Source organism: Motacilla alba, chromosome 4 (assembly GCF_015832195.1).
Source record: "Motacilla alba alba isolate MOTALB_02 chromosome 4, Motacilla_alba_V1.0_pri, whole genome shotgun sequence".
NCBI lineage: Eukaryota > Metazoa > Chordata > Aves > Passeriformes > Motacillidae > Motacilla > Motacilla alba.
The window spans coordinates 9,048,858-9,065,871 of record NC_052019.1 but is presented as its reverse complement, the minus strand read 5'-3'; the positions used below and the strand labels follow the sequence as shown (position 1 = coordinate 9,065,871).

Here is a 17,014-nt window from a genome sequence, read left to right as displayed (position 1 = left end):
ATTTCCTAGAGAAGCTGAAATCCAACTGGATCTACCAAAGGTACCAGTCAGATACAAGTCTGCTGCCCCCAGCCACATCTTTCCCATTGAAGTTGGATAGTAAATGCTGGTATCTGGTCATTCATTGCTGATGGATTCTTACTGAAACCATTTTATCTGAAGGCTTTTATTTATTTAAAGCCTGCCTTTTAAACTCTTCTAGACACTAGTAGAATCTTAGTCAAATTATGCTGGACCTCACACCTAAGAGGACATTAATAGTTTTACATATTTTGGGAGGGGATGGAAAGAGGGGAAAATACAGATTGAGTGCAAGCATCATAGTACTCTGATTTGGAAGTGCCAAATCCCAAATCCCAAGATCTCCTCTGATCTCACCAATAACAATCAGATTATGATTAAGAAGTAAATCCGCTATCTGTACAATCTGTACAAAAGACACCTGATGCTTTTCATGTTGTTTTCAAGCCCTTGGGAAAGAACAGGCTGCAGGCTGTATAAACTAATCGCAACTACATGCAGCTTTAAAAAATGCATTTTATACATTATCATGTAAAAATCAGACAGAAAGGCCTGCCTTACCAGATTATCCAGCATTCGCATAAGAGCTTCGAACTCCTGTTCACCAATCTGCCATTTGGGATGGGACACAGTACCCTCACCTGCTGGAGACTCAGGGGAACGAGACTTGGCTTTGTATTTCCCAGGATCAAGAAGCACTAAGTTGTCAGGGCCACCTGCACTGGCCAGGGTACGTACCTGAAATACAAGAGTCATCTTTAAGTTTCTTGTGGGGAATGAGGTGAAAATGACCAGAAAAACCCCATAAAAACTTGGCATAAACCCAGAAGAAATCTTCAGTTTAAAACTAAATAAATACTAAATAATACTTCATTTTAAAACTAAATAAATGAATATGCTTGTATAAAAGTTGTCTTAAGTCTTTGAAAGTATCTGTTTTAATGGGCAGCAAATTGATGGTTTCAATACAGTACTGGAATATTGTCAGTGAAACCAAAGTTTTGGATGTCCCCCCACAATATTGTGACACCACACATCACTGTGTTAGTTTAGATCCAAGAGCTGAACCAGTAAAGTATGCAAGTATTAACCTGTTTAGAGGTCAACACAGCAAGCTGTATGACTACATAACATATTAAAGTTCTTACTTGTATCTCACAGGCAAGCACTAGGTTATGAATATAGTAGAAAGCCTCCTCAACAGTCTCTCCAACTGATACTAAGCCATGGTTTCTGAGAATAAGGACCTAGAGAAACATTGAAAGAAAGTTAACAGCAGTATGCCAACTATTTTCTTGCTGTTGATTAAAGAATATTTGCTACTGATTAAAGAACATACCTGTCACACAGACATACTGCCCCCCCTCCTTTTTTCTTTAATTCTAGATTTAAATACTGACCTTGCTTTTAGGCCCCAAATTTTTCTGAATAACCACCTTTTCTTCATCGTCCACTAAAATACCATGGTAGTCATGATAAGCTACTTCCCCTAGAGAAAGTGCTTCAGGTGAAATTGGCAAGAGACCACACTTCATTGCAGAAACCTGAGAAATGTTAAAACAACTGATTTAATTTCTTGCAACAGAAAAAGTGGAAACATAGTGATGAGAATTAAAATAAGAATACGTTTTTATGTATTAATTGAATCTATCTCTACAGGTACATACACAGTGGTCTTATACTCTGTCCTTAAAGCCTCTATTTTTGATAACTTTTGGATTAGGTACAAAAGTCACATTGATCTTGGGTTTGTCTCAATATTGTTGTTTTTATACAACAGCAACACCAATATAAAAGGACTCAGGAAAAAACCCCAAGAAACCACCAAACCCCAAAATCAACTGCATCCTTCATTCCTTCCTCTCCATTCAGTTAACTCCCTCTCCTGCCCCCATGCCAAAAGAACAACTTTGGTGATACAGATAATTATGCAGCACTGCAGATAAACTTACAAAGTATTTTTTAAAAGCTACTCTGTAATTCACAATATTAGGAATTTGATAATTTATCCTTAAAATGGCTGTATCAATCTGGTTAATCAATAATTTAAAAAATCATCAGAATGTGAACACTGAAAGTCACTCTCTCAAAATATTCCAAAGAGGCAGAACTGTCTTGTAATCAAGTTCTACAAACAGAATTACTGTCAAAGTTTCAAATATTTCAGAAAAGCCTGACAAACTGTGCTTTACAAAACCAACAAAATATATTAAAGGCTTTATGACTCCCTGTCAAAAGATCTGGTCTTTTGTGGGAAAGGACACACATTAAGAAATACATATTTTCCAGTGATAGAACTCAATTTACTGTCTGGCCATTCAGGTAATAACCCAGTAAGGATGGGCTCTGATTAAAAGACAACCATACTTGAAGACAGACTAAAAGGCTCTCTCCTCTCCAAATAGGAAGCAAATCTATGATTGAGGGGATCCAGCTATCTTTCCTTTGTGAGGGGTGTGGGGACAGGACCAGGACAAAGCCAGAAGCGAGCTTACCGCTGCTCCTGCTGGTGTGTGGATATGGACAATGCATTTCACATCAGGTCGAGCTGCATAAATTGCTGAGTGCAACGTAAAACCAGCTTGGTTTACTCCCAGGTTAGTGCTTCCACGATCAACCACATCTCCCTGAATATTGATTTTAACCTGGGAATGAAAAGAATTCTTTTCATAATCAAGACAAAAAATCTGATTTAATTCATCATCTACCACTGAGACTCTAAAACCAGTTGTCATCATTTATATCTGAAATGTCTAAAGCTTCCCTCAACAAGCTGGACTCAACAGCCAACAGCTTTAAAGGGCATGAGGTGATTCACTGTCCAAATTACCTAACACCTCTTTACAGGTAGATCAACTGGAGGACACCTGGTGGTGAACATGGGCAAACAGATCTCTCAGATACCTCAGCAGTACCAAAACAACCAGCCATGTTCAATAACGTTGTTCTGAACATATTACACAAGAGTAAAATATTGTCTAGGATAGAATTTGAAGTGACATATATATTCATATATATATGAGTATTTTACAGCTATGAAAATTAACAATTGCTTACCAGACTAGATGCAGTGACTTCACTATAGAGGAGTCCAAAAGGTACAATAAGGAAATGCTCTTGCTCAGAGTTTACTCTGGCCTAAGGGTAAAACAAGAGTAAGAGTTTCTAAGAAGATTTTATTAAGCATACAAGACCCCAGCCATTAAAGTTACTTTTACATCCTGATTATGGAATGGGCAAGCATACCTATAACACACATTACGACTTCCATGTCGTAATAAACAGATAATCAATGCACTGCACTTCTAATTAAATAATGTTGAACAAAACAAGATGGCAGTAACATGCCAGCATCCTTCAGATTGGTGGAATTTAGTAAACCCTTGTATTCTGTTATAATGATAACTCATTATATACATCCTTCAGATTGGTGGAATTTAGTAAACCCTTGTATTCTGTTATAATGATAACTCACTCACTATGGATAAAATGAACAATACTGAGAGAAATGGGGAAAAAAGTTAATTCTTTCAGCTGACTGAGTTTACATTCCAACGGTATTTCTACCCTAGTAAGACATAAGGTATAAAGTAGAAGGCTGTGAGAAAACACAAGAATTGGCCCACTAAAACAGCTAAAGATCTAAAACATCTTGATGCTGAGAAGGATTTTGTCACTGCTGCTGGTTCCTGTGAGACATCTGTGAGCAGTACAGCACACTTGCAAATTTTCTACCAAGCATCCTGACCTTCACTTACGTTTTTTCTCTCTCATCTCATTCACACAATCCAGGGTTTATAATACAAAAATAATTTTGGCTTCAAAGCATTCACATCTTGGGATGTATCTCTTAAAATCTATACAATGAAAAATACAGGACATCTAGGTAATTAAGGTGTCTTTTGATGGTGAATTAATAGGCTTCCTAAGTTTTACTGGACACATGAGACAACTCCCTACTTTGCTATGAGTCTACCCAGCATTTGGGTAGTTTGTGTTGTGGATTTGGGTTTTTTGCTTGGTTGTTGTTTGGGTTTTTTAAATTCAAAGTTATTCATGAGTTTTGAATTTCCTTGGGATGCAGCTACTTTATGCTGTTTCTGCCTCATGTCTTCTACTACTTGTAACATTAAATACACATATACTTTGTTATAGTTCTACTGCAGGGAAAAAAAAATTCTAATAAGTAGTTGTGCAGTCATGCAAAAGCTTCTAGCACAGATCTGGTTTCCTTTACAACCAGCTGGGAACATGCTACAGCATAAGAATCTTAAACTGAAGCAGTCAGTTGAAGTTAATCTGTACTTTGATGAATCACCAAAGTAGTTCTCCACTACAGAAGTGCAAATGATCAAGAAAAATCCCTTACTTATTTATGCAAGACAAAGAACAAGTATTATTCAAAATATCCCAAAAGCTAATAAGAAAGCTCAAATCAAAGACAAACAAGCAGCAAGACTCACAAACTACTTTGCTTTAGGATTAGATCCAATTAACAGCTCATGCCCCCAAAGCAAACCAAGACCTGGTGAATGATGTCTACCTTCTGTAATCCTGTAATCTCAAATTCTGCCTGACCCTGGAGACAACCAAGTTTACTCTACATTATTGCACTTGACATGAAAACCCTGGAGGTGCCCAAGTATACTCAACATTATTATACTTGGCATGAAAGCTCTTGATGCTCTGTAATTCTGTGTTTGCATCAGGACTGCACCAGTCTGAGCAATTCCACATACAGTAGCTGTCAGGGATTGATAGGGATCCAAAAAAAGCAGTGATACTCCACCCAACTCCCTGATATGCCTAGATGGAAATTGTGAGGATTTGAGAGTATATCCCATTCTCCTCTAACACCCAGAATTATGACTCTCACAGAAGGCTGTTGTACCTTTTCTCTTCACAAGTGAACTGGCATTTAACTTGAATGCAATCACCCAGTAATTACAGCATCCACTCACAAAAAAAGTGAAAACCTGGAGTCAAGCACCAGCACTGCATGAAACAGTAGCATTCACCACATTCCAAAGGGGTGTCTTAGTACTACTTAATAAACATAACAACCTTGTTCTGTATCAGCTTCTGAAGATATAAATTATCTTTCAGTCATCTTTCAGAATGCTGTTCATTGGAGGAGCTTGTAAAAGACAGGAGAACTATGACTTGGGACTGCTGCTGACAAGCCAAGAGCTTTCCAGTACCTCTGCCATTCAGAAGTGACTAAAACACTTTCAAAAGCTCATTTTCCAAGTGCTTTGATTGTTTTCCATCACAACTGGTACCTCCTCTACTGGTATCCTCCTTGTACTCCTCCCCAAAGACAGCAAACTTGAGGCATTCCACCCCAATTGCATGTCACCCCCTTCCCTTGACATGCTACTCTTCATTATATTTATCTTCTATCTAAATGTACAAACATTCCCAGGGCTGAACTTTACACTAGAAAGCCATCTCCAAACCTGCTTTTCAGTGCATTAATGTCCCTTTTACAAAATCACTTCTCCTGTCACGTATGAAAAATCTGGGGGTGGCACAGAGCTGTTTACAAGAACCATTATGTTGGATATGTTCCCTCACAAAAGGAACCAAACGATCTAACCAATACTGTCTTGATCCTATGCCTACACGCATCATTTATCATCTTCATCTGCTCACAAATAATATGCCTTGAATTCTCAAAAAGCAGTAAAAATAATATTACCATATTTCATTCCAACTGCAACTAGAAGAACTGAAAATACATAAAGGACAACCTCTACTATGTAGAATAAAAAACAATTCAGCTCTGTTAGGACAACAATTGACGGGGCTGCACACCACAGCTGTGACTTTACTCATGAGACTCATGCTGACCATTCTTCTGGCATATAAAACCTCCTTGATTTGACCTCCTTGTCATTATTTTTATGGATGCCAATGATTACTCAGTCACAAGGAAAATTGTTGGCACGCTGCATTAAGCAGAGAAGCTCACTCATGCTCAGAAATACTATGGCTTCTTTTTCAGAAAGGCTGGTACCTGAATTATAAAATTCAGCTGAATGACTAAGAAGATATTTTAGTACTTAGCAAAAAAAAGCAATAAAACCAAGAACTGACCTTGTAGAATAATAAATACAATTAGTCAAAGCATTTGATAAACAAAAAGACAGTCTTTCAGCAATCTTTATTTCATCCTAAGAATTCTCATGTACACTCTCTCAAGACTCTATTCAGACTGTGGTAGCTGACATCCAAGCTGAAATGCAATGACAAATCTCTTCACTATTATACTGCTTTCAATACCACTTTGCTCTTCTCACACACAAAGAGAAAATGACAGATAGGGGAGGGAAGCAATTCTCTTGTATGTTAAAACAATTGGTTCAGTTATCTGTTGATTCAATACTCACTGTTATATGATTGTAAATAAGCTGAGACCAGCCAAAGAGATCTGCTAATCTGTAGAAAGCTGCCAATTTGCATCGTAACAACTTCTCCCCTTTTTCATAAGCAATGGAATCAGACCCTCTCAGATCATTTACTGGTGTTACCATGCCAAGACCTGAAGGGGAGAAGGGGTACAAAAAGCACAAGGCAGGTTGAGCTCAGTATCAGTTCAAACTCAGCAACATGCACCACTATTTGATCAGTTGTTCTTACTGGTTAATATGAGCACGTTAACCTAAGAAATGGACAGCAAATTTTCATTTCCTATAATGAAATAATTTATATTACACAAATATAATTACAATCTTGAGCAAGGTTATTCAGCTTTGGTAGACTCGGTATTCATTGCCTTACCTACTATGAATTAGTGGTAACATGACAGAGCATTCCTTAGCAAAATACTTTTTTCCTCTCTCAACCTAATGATTGTTTGTAATATACATCTTAATTGTTAAAAGAAAAATGCAATCCCAAATATTCCACTTTTTGTGATACATGTATTCCCAACAAGAATTATATACCTAAAAAGATGCACACAGGTTCATTTATTAAGAAAAATTAAGTACAAGCTAGAGAGAGGAAGGTTATGGTAAAAAATACAAATACTATAATTCTAGTTACAGTGCAATTAGAAATGTGGTTAAAAGTAACCGTGAAAAAGCAAAACCAGGCCATGCTACAGTGAGAATTAAAGATTTCTTTTGGAGCACAGGCAAGGATTTATTTCATCTTAACACAAAACCTGTGTCTACATGCATTTGCACATTCTGTTTTTTTTCCTGCTTTGTTTTGCTTGCTGATGTTTCTTGTCTAAAGCTTCACTCCACAGGAGAAAGCTACAAACAGTATTTCAATGGCAAAAATAATTAGTTTCTAAAGCCCTTCACTGTTACCAGACTACTAATAAGTGTTTGATTTTCCTGAAAACAAACCTTGTAGTAATTAGCACTATTTAAATACTAAAAATTTTTAATAACACTGATTTATCAGGCTTATTTTTCAATTTAGATACCATCCTTGAAATAACTTTTGATATAAACTATACACATGAATCACATTGCACACCACTGCGGCATTTAGAAACTAATCAATTCATTTCATGTGTTCGACGTTCGTGTGAGCAGAACAGGATAGCATTTAAACTTCACAGTACTCTTTATTACAGTCACACTGTCTTCATTTTAAGCCTTTCAAGAAAAGAAAAAAAGGAATTCAGCTGTGATCACTGAAGGTGCACTCACTCATGTTTAACGCAGCCATTCCACCTTGAGGTGCTGCGGGGTAGACGTTGGGTACGTGCGTTGTCATGAAATCTGCAATCTGCTGCAGAGCCAATAAACCTGTTGGGTTCTTCCCCTTCTTAAACTGTTCCTGGATCATGGACTCCAGTTCTTCACAGAAGGCCTGGTAAGAAGACACTGCATGTTGTAAAGCATGTTTAAATGAACTTCAGCCTTTCATACACAGCTTCTGTTTAGCGCTTCGATGGAACTATCCTACACCTCCTCTGAAAAACACCTGAAGGCAGAACTACTGGGTGCATACTGTAACTTCAAAACATTGCTCTTTGGAGCTCCAGTGATCTGAGTCACGTGGGCTTTTTTATGGAAATTCCAGCATTCTCTTGTCAAGTAACACCAAAAGTCTTTGAGCCTTGCTAGTATTAATTTCTGGAAGGAGGAGAATGTATAATTGACTTTAACACAAAATGTGAAAGGAAAAGTAACAGAACCAGAAAAAAGAATTTGTTACTGTGGCTCACAGGGAACTGGGAGCCAAGAAAGCATCCAGGAACACAGAAAGCAATGCACATTAAAATTTTAAAACCTGTTTAGACGAGGAGTTCCTGGGATTTTTTGTATTTTTTTTAATATATTTTAACTTGGAAGGAAGAAAACCAGAGTTTTTATTATTGCTGATAGCTCCTGCTTTTGACAAGAACACTGGAATTTGCATTGAAAGAGAAGTACTGCAGTCATTAGGTCATTACTTTTTTATTAAGCCATTTATTAATATTTTCATAAATCAAATGGGTTGAATTAACAGGAAAATTGCGTTTGTACCACCACAACCCTATTCCAAGTGAAGTTATGTCACATAATGTTTTGTATCTAAAGTCACTCACTAGTTATTACAAAAGGAACAAATGTCATGAGGGAAAGTTTGTTTGTGTACTATCTCCCCAGGGGAACATCTTCAATATTAAATGCCAATCATTCAAACTCCATTACTGTGAACCTTTTCAGAGAAAGATTATAAAAATATTTCATATGGGCAAATCCCAAAAGGAAAACTGGGTACAGGACAGACCTGCCTTGTATAAACTACTATTAAGAGAGTTACATTGAAACAAATAAATGAAACCAGTGAAAAAATGGAAAATATGAAAAAAATGTTGATGATTATACAGAGGATTCTGAAAGCCAGACTGAAGACATGCTTTGTGAGTAGACCATAAAAACTCAAACAGATAGAATGAGGAAAAAAAATCAGGAAAGGCCAATAAGAAAAAAGACCAAATGGATCTAAGACAACACAAAATTCTCCAATCCCGTACTGATAGTGAAAAGATACTAAATTTGTCACTTCAAAGATGAAGCATTTCTTTTCTTACTGGGCTTTGAAGAATCATGGAGACTCTCTTCTTCTGCTCCATCATGTTAAAATCCTGGCGAAGGTCAGGTGCCATATTTCTCTCTCTCAAATATTCTGGATTATTTTCATCAACTCGATCAAAATACCTCTCTTTATGAGGGGCTGTTGTTGGAGGTGGTGAAGTCACCACCCCCACACCAGAATCACCATTCATAGCACAGTTTTAAGGAACCTATGAAGAAGGACACAGAAGAGGAATAAATACATCAAGCAAGGAAACAATTACCAAATTTGTATGTGTTTCTACCTTCTAAGTAATAGTTCAAATCCATCTAAAATTAGCATGTCTTCCCAAATGACAAACCATGTTTGTGCAACCGGATAACAATATTCTAGAGTAGGAAAAAGGATTAAAGGATTTTAATATACAAGATCAGAAAAGTAGGCTGACGTATATGAAATGTCCAATATGTTCATAAATTATTTCAGATCAAAATTAATATGAGAGCTCCCATTTAAACTGGGGGAAAAACTCCTTAAGCTGTCTGGCCAAATTGGTTTGTGGAAGCATGGAAATCCTTCAAACCTTCTCAGAGACAATGACAGAAGTTCTAGACACGAGGTCTAAATTCATTAATTTGGGGCTTTTGCCTTTTATTTTTTTCTTAAAAAGTTAAAGCAGATATAAGAAAAAGAATGTTGCATAAATCAAAAATTAAATCCTCACTGAAATCAGTGTATTACACATGTTCATTAATAAGAAGAATCAGCTCCAACAAAACATGCTTGGACTGCCAACACATTTCTGGATACAAACTCAGAAATCTTAACTTTGCAGCCCAAAGTGTTCTTTTTACATTTATTTCAGGTCCATTCAATAACATGCACATCACTATGTTAGCATGTGGTTTTTGGAATCTGGAAAGCACAGACACACACAGCCCCCAGTCCCTGGCCAGGGCTCCTTTCAGTTTTACATGTCATCGTCAGCAAGTGCCTGCATCTACCAGAAAGGCTGAAAGCTCAACTGGCATTGTTCACACACACCTCCTCCTTCCACTCACAACAATTCCTTCATGGAACATTATCCCACTTTTCTGGGCACAGGATCACAACCCTCATTCCAAAATGCTTCTCAGAAGAATTTTGAAGCCTTCCACTGAGAAAAAGACAGCTCAATAAAGCCACCCTCCCAACACTTTGAGATTCAAGCCTCCAATTCCTGGTCATCTGATATATCAAATTACAACTAAGTAGAAAAGACTGTATATATCTTCATGTAAGTAATCATTCATCATCACATCTAAACTAGTAAGGTTTTACATATGTCTATTCTTTTGCCATTTTTAGATTTTTGTTAAGAACCTAAATTACACTGCTTCTAATTTGCTTAACAATTTATTTGCATGCTTATTAGCTAAAACCACTTCAGATGGATGCACACAAAGACATGTTTACATAAATTTTGAAACGCAGATTATGTTAAACAAAATCATTTAGATGAAGAAAATTATCAACTTCAAGACTCTAGAATTAGCAGATTTCATCCTCTTTAATTCTTACATTAGGAAAGAAGTTTCAAAATTCAACTCATTTCTTATATCAGAATGAAAAAAAAACAGTGAACTGAGGCAGCTGAACACAATGACCAAAATAAAGTATTTTTCTTGACTCTGCAGAACAGGATATTACTATGAAAATCTATGTTAGCACTTAAACACTCAATTATTTCCACCTACTGAGTTACTAAATAAACACACAAAGACACCTCTGCAGTGTTTAAAACATTTCATTTTAAAGTTTAGACTTTAAACACCATGGTTGATTGTTTTCTTCTCTAAAGCTTATATGCACATCTTTATTATTTAAATTGCTCACTTTCCTTCACCCACGGAGAAATACAGAGTACAGCAAGGAGAAATAATGCTTTTATCCACAAGGGAAACCTTTTAAGGTATTAGACCTAGGAAATGTTAAGCAAGTGAAGTTACAGCAAGGTAGACACCTCTCCTTTGGCAGCTTCAGATAAATAATACACTCCTTCTAAGTTCTCTTTCTCCTCACAACCTCCAGCCTGCACCACTGGACTCTTCCTTCCTTGAAAATGCTTCTGAAGCCCTAGTAACACTTTTTCCAGCCTCCTGAGCTCTATCAGCCATACTACTGCCTCTCAAGCTAGGGCCTTGTTGAAAAACAACAATTTGCAGACCCAAACGTGCCTTACTCTCTCACAGTAACAGCTTACTCAACCCAAGCGAAGTCTGAGCTTCACCAGACTGTGCTTATCAAAAAAAATCAGGGAGTTTAGAAACAGCACAATGGCAAGTGAAGACAACCAGAACCACTCAGTAGTTCACTTTGTACTGCACTCTGCTGAGCACAGCCACAAATGTGTCTTTATTGAAAAGCAAAGGAAGTTTGAGCTTACCACCAGCAGAGAACAGCTTGCTCCTGCTGGCTGAGGCATTCGATGCTCAGGCTAGGTTTAAGTGTCATGTTGTTTGTGCATGCACCATCTTATTTAAATTAAACTGTACACACATCTGCAAATGTAATTTTGCATTTAATTATTTACACTAACTCCATCTTACTTTCAGAGTACCAAAACCTATTTCTGAATGAATGACACACATAATTACTTCAGTTTCCTACTCACGTTGGCGAGAGGCTGGTCCCTAACAGCCCAAAAGAGCAACATGAACATGGGATCACAGTGTCTTGCCGAAGTTGCATTACTCCTCCATCCAAGTACACAATGGCATTCAAGAAGGTCTTGGGAAGCTATTACTTCATCACAATGTAGTGGCAATAATTTCACATGAAAACCAATTATTAACATTCAATGATGATTTGATATCTAAGGTTGAATAACTGTTTCACAGCTCAGTTTTGCAGACACCCAAAATTAATGGCATCCCCTCTGCAAGGTCTAACAATTAATTGTTTTAACATGACTGTAGTAGTAATTGTTTTAATAGCTGTCAGCTACTGATGTTAAAGGGATCAACTTTCAAACTGAAAGCAGACATGCTTGACAACACTTTGCAAAGTCACTGGAATTTATTTACGAGTTTCCTTGAAAAACACCTTGGGAGTAAGGCATGATGAACTCTGCAGTAAGAGCTTCACTAATACGAACACAAATAAATAAATAAAAGGAATCTGAACACACCATGGGGAATGGCCAGTGATTCTATAACTGCAAGGTCACACTGCAAATCACAACAGTCTGCCCAGGCAGTAAAAACACATCTTAGAGAAAAAAATTAAGACTGGCTTCACACCCACAATAGTTCAGTACAGACAGTTTCTTTCTCATGTAGTGCACTACAGCCCCCAGTAAGATAAGCTGCAATGCCAGAGGGCTTTCTGCCATGATAAGTGTTTCTATGTGAGAGCCTGTTCTAACACAACTGTGTCAGAAAAAGCCACACCCTTAACTGAAAAAGCCATGGCTGGAAAATGTTAGTGCACTGAAAACCTGCCAGAAGCAGTTATTGTCAAATACAGACAGACAGAGGGAACAGCTCTTTTACTATGGGGAGAAAAGGAAAATTAACAGCTGTGATAAAATCCAAACAGCACCTCAGAGTAACAATTACATCCATTTATTTAATACCTATGTACACACAAACACCGTGGTGGTCAATGGCCCAGCACACCAAACGGGAGCCAGCAGCCAACTCGCAGCACAACGTATTTATCACGGGGCATGAGGATGTGAGAGCAACTGCTATAAACAGGCTGGTGGTGAATTACTTCTAGGAAACCAGGTTTATAAAATTTATAGCTCATTTACAGGTACTGAGCATGGTTTAGAAAACACATTCTGAAACTGGTATTAGTATTTCAGGTTATTTTTATGATTCAAAATTCTCTCCCTCCCCATTCTTTTCTAACCCAACAGTTTAATTAAAGGATCCACCTAAGAGGAATGTTGAGGGTTATGCTACAGAATTTAGTTTAAACAGAAGAAGAAAGTTTTAAAACATAAAGATGATAAAATTTTTCACATTAACATCCACAAAGAAAAATCTTAATTTTTTAAAGCAACTTGCATTCCTCAGTACTCAGATGATGCACATATAGTCAAAGAAATTTAAACAGGTAGGACTGAATAATATTCAATAAGAATCGACAAGAAGTTAAGGGTATATGAAAACCTCACCCCTAAATCTGGAAAATTATATAAGTAAAACCTCTAAAATTGATTTGGATTGTGATCTTCTTGCAGCTAAAAAAACTTATTTAAAACTTTATTATTAAACTCTTTTTGATATATGGAATTTGGGACAGATGTAAGTATTTACACATTTGACAGTTTATAGGTCCAGTGTCTCCAACCAAACCATCATAATGAATATTGTGTGAACACTGGGAGGATTTGAAATGCCTCACAATATGGACACTAGCAAGGATCAGCTAACTACACTCACTGAAAAAAAAAAAAAAAGTTTTGCAATCATTTTAAGGTTGGTTTTGTTTTGTAATAAGTTGGAATGGATTTTTTTTTTTTTTTGCTGCTCCACACCCTGAGGAAATTGTTTTTTACTAGGGCTGCAGTCAATGGAATTTGAGCTACAGGCTCCCTGCAACCAAAGAACAGAGCATAGCTCTCCACACCAACACAGCCTTAAGTCTGCTGAAGCCAAATCCAAATAAAAATGCACTCTGAGAAGCAGGAAGAAGTTTGTGACAAGGTGACATGGAAACATAAAAGACTTCTAAAAAATTCAAAATACACTGCCACTTCCCAAGACAGCACGTGCAATGGGGTTTGTTTTAAGTTTAAAAGAGTTATCTGACCAAAACCTTACAACAGCGAGTTATTTCAGAGAGAAAAAAAAGCAAACAAAACCAAAAATCCCAAACCTGCTCTCTTCCTGGTAGCTTACAGTTTGTTTGTACAAAACAACACACAAGCAGAACACCTGTATGGGACCTTGTGCCAAACCCGCAAATTAAATGAGCGGCAACTTCTCAACTGCTCATTCATCCCAGCCACCAGCAACAAAAATCAGGGGCACTCGATTCCAGACTGCGTTGCTTTTGAGATCTATTCTGACAATGATATTGTAATTTGGTTTGTATCCATCTTTTCCTGACAATTCTTTCCAAAAATGATCTCCACTCACACCAGAACTATGCCACCATGTCTAACAGAGGTGAAAACACATTAGACAAGTTGCTGGGGAAGGGACCAGGGGGTAGCAAAACAACGCATTTTCTTTCCTGTTGAGCAATCAGCAGTCTTTGAGGAGTAAGAGGTACCTGAAAATGTCATGCAAGTGACAGGTCAGGCAGTGTGCAGGCAGGGGGAGGGAAACAGGCTCTGTTTTGGATGCAAACACAACAGGACAGGGAAAAAGAAGCATAAGAGTAATTTTATAGCCCAGGAAAGAGTTGGGGGAGTGCAGAAAGCTACAGAGCTGAAATCATTTAATGGGGAAGTCGTGAGGTGACAGAAGGGAGGAAGAGGAAGGGAATGGGTCAGGCAGCACTGGGGTGGGGCAAAAGAAACCTGAGAGATAAATGAGCCGCTGCAAATAGAGTCACAGTGAAATTTAAGTTGGTGGGAACAGGACCAAGGAAGAATGGAAGCAGAACATCTATCTACAGAAAAAAAGGTTTCATTATTACTTAGTGAATGCAAAAAAACTTATAAGATTGCACTCCTAGCGCTTCACTCAATAATCTGATACAGTTTGTATTTTTTTCTGATTTCCTTTACTTTAGAATAACATTTACCAAACTTTCTCCTTAAAAAATTAATGTAACTTTATAATAGAGAAATTATTTATGATTTGCACTACAATTTCCATAACATTCAGTGACAGCATTTTGGCACCAATGACACTGGATTTGTTCTTGCCATTTCAAATATTTCCGATTGAACTTTAAAAAGGAAAAGTTGGCATTATCTTAGGAAGTCAAAGAACAAAGAAAGTAAATCATGACTGTACTACTCACTAGACAACATACTCAGTATCATGAACAGTTATATTATTTTTTAGCAAATGTTCCCAATCTCATGCATTTTCAGAATTTCCTCTGTTCTTTGTTTTCAAACAGGAAGAGACCATTTCACAAATAAGAACAGTTATTTCTCTTATACTGAATACAGGCACCATCATTTTGCCTTTTAAAAGAGATAATACAAGTTAAATATGGGACTCTAGAATTTAGAGAAATCCAGCAATAAGTTCATATAACCAAAAGTATTGCATTTTGTATTTGTAATACATGCTTTAGTAATTATGACAATAGTTCAAAAAACAAACTGTGTGCGAACAAGGAAACAAAAATTGACCAATTTTATTTGAAATCCACAGACTGTAACCAACCCTATTTTCACCTTCTCTGAAACACTGAAATCAGAGGCCTAGCACAATGGGAAGTGAGTGATCTCAAGGTTACCAAAAAAGCCAGGCTAAGCCACTGTGTTAAGAGAACATTCAAGGAGCCTCAGGATAACTGCACCGGGTTGCAAAACACAGTAATTGCTGCGTAGCTTTACCAAAGCCAAATGAAGCAGGTGCTTGGGAAAAGCCAGAGCACTTGCACGACAGGCAAATCACGCCAGACCAACCCGATCACCTGCAACAAAATAACAGTTTCTGTCAACACCGGCAGAGCAGCAGATACTGATTAACAACCTTCAGCAAAGCCTTGACTGCTGTTTCGCACAGCGTCCTCACGGACAAACCAGCATGCGAGCGGCTGGTGGCCTGCAAAACGGGCAGGAACCGGGCCCACAGGGTGCACTCGGAAGGCGCCAGTCAATGGTTTAACTCAGGCTGGCAGCCTGTCACAAGTGGGGCTTCCCCAGGAAATGATGCTGGGACCCACACTTTTCAACATCACCACAACCTGGATGAGGGTCTGAGAGCAGCATTCCCAGGTTTGCTGGTGACACCGCACTGGGCGGTGAGGTGGACCTGCCAGCAGGGAAAGCCATCTCACAGACCAGGACAGGCTGGAACAGGGAGCTGGCAAGAGGAATGTGGAGTTTAACAGAGACAAGCGCAAGGTCCTGCAGCAGTGATGACACCGAAGAGCCCGGCACAGGCTGGGATCCTTTGCTGAGGGGGCCCTGGGAGTCCTGGTGCACAAGAGCTGAACGGGGCTCAGCAGTGAAGCTGCTGCAGCAATGACAGCAAAGCAGATGCTGGCACGCACCCACAGGGGCACCACTAGCAGAGATGAGAGATGTGACCAGCCCAAACTACCAAGAGCCTGTCAGGCCCCTCCTGGAGTACTCCTGTGTCCAGCTGTGGTCTCCACAGTTCGGGAAAAGGAACAGATGGACTGGAGAGGGTCAAAATGAAAGCCATGAAGATGATCAAAGACGGTAGATCCTACTCTATGAGGAAAGCCTAAATGAGTTAGTTCCTCTCTCCCTTCTCCCTGAAGAAGATGATGCTTGCATCATCACACTTTCCCAGAATTTAAAGGCTGGCTAAAAAATGGATGGAGGCTCTCTCTTCCCAAGGAGTCACATGACAGGTGCAATTTGCACCAGAAAAGGTTTCACCTTGATATAGAAAAGACATTTCTACACTGATAACAATCACTAGAACGTTCTCACCAGGAAAATGGTGGAATCTCCATCAACTGGAGATATTCGAGACACAACTGGGCAGGGTGTTGGATAATCCCATCTAGGCTACCTTTTCCACAACAGGTTGGCTCAGATGACCTTTTGAGATCCCTTTTAACCTGGGCCAGAATTTAGGTGGACAGATTCAGCTGGGATATTTGTTAAAAACAGCTGTCTAAATTCTGCAGAAGTTTCAGTATATATGGGTCAGAATTCATAATTCAGTCCTTGCAAACAAAAGAGAAGAAAATCATTAAAATCAATTAAAAAGCTAAAATACAGAGAGGTTATTTCCCTGCTTTTAATAAAGGATTGAAAAGGCCAAAAGTATCAAACTTTTAGAAACAGTAATCGTTCGACTCTCCTCCC

The 17,014-nt window shown here is 38.2% G+C and overlaps 1 protein-coding gene across 19 annotated transcripts in view; it reads right to left on the bottom strand.

Annotated features, from left to right (window-relative positions):
• ADD1 (adducin 1) overlaps positions 1-17,014 on the bottom strand; it is a 62,755-nt gene that overhangs the window by 22,345 nt on the left and 23,396 nt on the right. For all 19 annotated transcript variants that reach the window (XM_038136708.1, XM_038136704.1, XM_038136713.1 and 16 more), the window contains 8 exons: positions 9,065-9,277; positions 7,692-7,854; positions 6,414-6,565; positions 3,079-3,159; positions 2,517-2,666; positions 1,422-1,565; positions 1,170-1,268; positions 583-759 (listed from right to left, as the gene is read on the bottom strand). In XM_038136708.1, the coding sequence (XP_037992636.1) occupies positions 583-759; positions 1,170-1,268; positions 1,422-1,565; positions 2,517-2,666; positions 3,079-3,159; positions 6,414-6,565; positions 7,692-7,854; positions 9,065-9,259 (1,161 nt within the window). In that variant the 5' untranslated portion in view covers positions 9,260-9,277. The remainder of the gene's footprint in view (positions 1-582; positions 760-1,169; positions 1,269-1,421; positions 1,566-2,516; positions 2,667-3,078; positions 3,160-6,413; positions 6,566-7,691; positions 7,855-9,064; positions 9,278-17,014) is intronic.